General features: G+C 43.0%; 1 protein-coding gene across 2 annotated transcripts in view; it reads right to left on the reverse strand.

Moving 5' to 3' along the window:
* Positions 1-935: 935 nt before the first annotated feature.
* Positions 936-2,500, reverse strand: part of LOC113829379 (protein Star) — a 7,755-nt gene continuing 6,190 nt past the window's right edge. For both annotated transcript variants that reach the window (XM_027382540.2, XM_070144919.1), the window contains exons 4-6: positions 2,243-2,448; positions 1,872-2,034; positions 936-1,657 (exon numbers count right to left, since the gene is read on the reverse strand). In XM_027382540.2, coding sequence (XP_027238341.1) covers positions 1,463-1,657; positions 1,872-2,034; positions 2,243-2,448 — 564 coding nt within the window. In that variant the 3' untranslated portion in view covers positions 936-1,462. The remainder of the gene's footprint in view (positions 1,658-1,871; positions 2,035-2,242; positions 2,449-2,500) is intronic.

Raw genomic sequence — 2,500 nt, forward strand, 5'->3', positions numbered from 1 at the left:
ATATACAAATACAAATATCTAAAGGAAGGAGATAAGTGGGAGAGGGGGGAGAGAGGCAAAATGAGAGAGATAGTCAGATGGGGAGAGAGAAAAAGACAAATAGACAGACAGAAGCAGAGAAAACACAGAGAGAGAGAGAGAAACTGACAGACAGACAGAAAAACAGATACACAGACACAGGACCGATAAACAAACATAGAACAGACATACAGATAAATAAAAAAGAATGGTTTCGTCTGTCGCAGATTTGGTAAAACGAATCTCTATATCTGATATACTTTTATTCAAAACCGAAACTAGTAAAAAAAAAAATGACACCATACGGATATCAATACGTAATGAAAATTATCGAGTTCCATTTCCTCTTCTACAAGAAGCTCAGACACTGCCAAGTGTGTTGACTTCCCCTGTGGTATTTCTCTACCACACATCCCCCACCCCCTACGATTCTTATTACTTGACAATATTGACATCAATCCATCGTGTCCTGTCAAGGCACTTCTATATTGCTGTGACCATGAAGTTGAACAAGGCACTTCCGCAGAAAAATGGCGCAAGCAGCTTGAGAAATCCTATTATGCTCCGTTTTTTTTTTTTTTTTTTTTTTTGCATCAAGACGAAGATGTACTTGTGGCAGGTTGGTCACAATTGATGACACGGTGTCAGATTGATGACACATTTGGCAATATTCATGTTGATGCTAAGGAACTGACAACATAGATTGGTTATGATAATCATTTGATCTGCAAATGGTTGGTGGTGTTAATTATTTGAAATATATAGGCATGATATATTGTATATGGCCAATGATCCTCAACCTTTCAAGTGCATCTTCGCCTCAATAAGAAATAAAGAAAAAAAACAATATAGAAATGCATTTTTGAAGCAATGAATCATCATCATTCGACAAGGAAAAATAATGGACTACAATTTACGTACCTGAAAAATTCCTTAAATATATTTACATGAAACAATCAATGAAGACATCTGATTTAATTTCGGCACAGTTCACGCCGTCCATATAAATATATAATTAAAACCTATATCATGATAAAAACGATACAGATAGTAAGTATGAACTTCGTATAGGCTATGGATCTGGAGATTTTGTTTGATCACAGTCGTTGCATTTCACTCAGATCGGATTAAGTCTGTTTATTAAGAAAATGCGTACAAAAATGGATATGAAAAGTGTACATTTATGAAAATCGTCGCGAACTATCACAGAGTATTCACAACCTTATGCCGCTCTAACAGTCAAAAAAGTCAGCCTGTGAAAGCGGTAAAGAGGAGACATTATGCGGCTTCTCGTATACGGACACAAATCACCATACTTTACACGCATGTGCATAGTAAGTTAAGTAGTTCTTCGCGAGTATCACACAAACTATCTGGCCGTGAACACAATCACACAGAGTTGCTGTCCATGAGGTCTACGTAACCCCACGCGATGTGCGACCCTCTACAGCAGGTCTTCTTGTGGGATCTTCTCCAGGTCTTTCCTGACGAAGATGTAATCATCGCCAACGGAAGTGTGCAGGGCGTAGCCTCGTTCCTCCAGGTAGGCTCTTAGGGCCTCACTGCCCTCGGGGATGTGGCGGTGCTCGATGCACAGCACCTGAATCTTCACCTTCTCCCAGGGAAGCGTCTTCAGTACCTGCGGACAAAAGTGACAATAACTCGATTTATTCATATTTATACTTTTCTCAGAAGTGCTTAAAGATTTAGAAACTATCGAAACTGAATGTATTTAATTACTTCATAAAGCTCGGGCTTGGATTGTACACATAATTTCATCATTTGTGATTTCGCGTTATTGTCACACCCGAGCCGTTCCCAACCCAAAGTTTCTACTGCCGCTGATACTCTACCTGCAGCTCTGCTCCTTCTACGTCGAGGGAGAGGAGGTCGACCTTCGTGGTGTTGATGGCGAGGAGGAGAGAATACAGAGGGAAGCACTTGACCCTGGTGAAGATCCCCCGCCGGTTGGCCTCCTCGCCCTGGCTCGCTATGTGGCCCATGGTGTCGCTTTGCCTGCAGGAAATACAGAGACAGACTATATTTGAATTCATAATTGTTTGGAAAGAAATAGTTATTACAGCAATCTCAAATCTTTCCGATGTACCCAGCGATTACTTTTGAAGCAAAATTACAATCAGTAGAATATATGAGCCCCTAGAGAGTGCCCTCGGGGTATAACTGCAACACGCACAATCACTGAACCCCTGACGAATTAACCTACTTGAAGGTAACCTCCCTGGGGTAGGGGCTGGGGGAGAGACACGCGTTCACCAGGTGGGCCTTCCTGCCCTTCTTCCTGAGCGACCAGAAGTTCCACGGGTCCGGCTCAACCAGGAGGCCCTTCCAGCCGAGGTTTCGCTCCAGGTAGAGTGTGTTGCTCAGCTGCTCCCCGTCGTAAGCGCCCGCCTCCACGAACACTCCGCCGCGCTGGGAAGGGAAAAGGGACGCAAGGCCTTAGTGGAGAGGAGTAGGAAGAACG

Source organism: Penaeus vannamei, chromosome 33, assembly GCF_042767895.1.
Source record: "Penaeus vannamei isolate JL-2024 chromosome 33, ASM4276789v1, whole genome shotgun sequence".
Taxonomy (NCBI): Eukaryota; Metazoa; Arthropoda; class Malacostraca; order Decapoda; family Penaeidae; genus Penaeus; species Penaeus vannamei.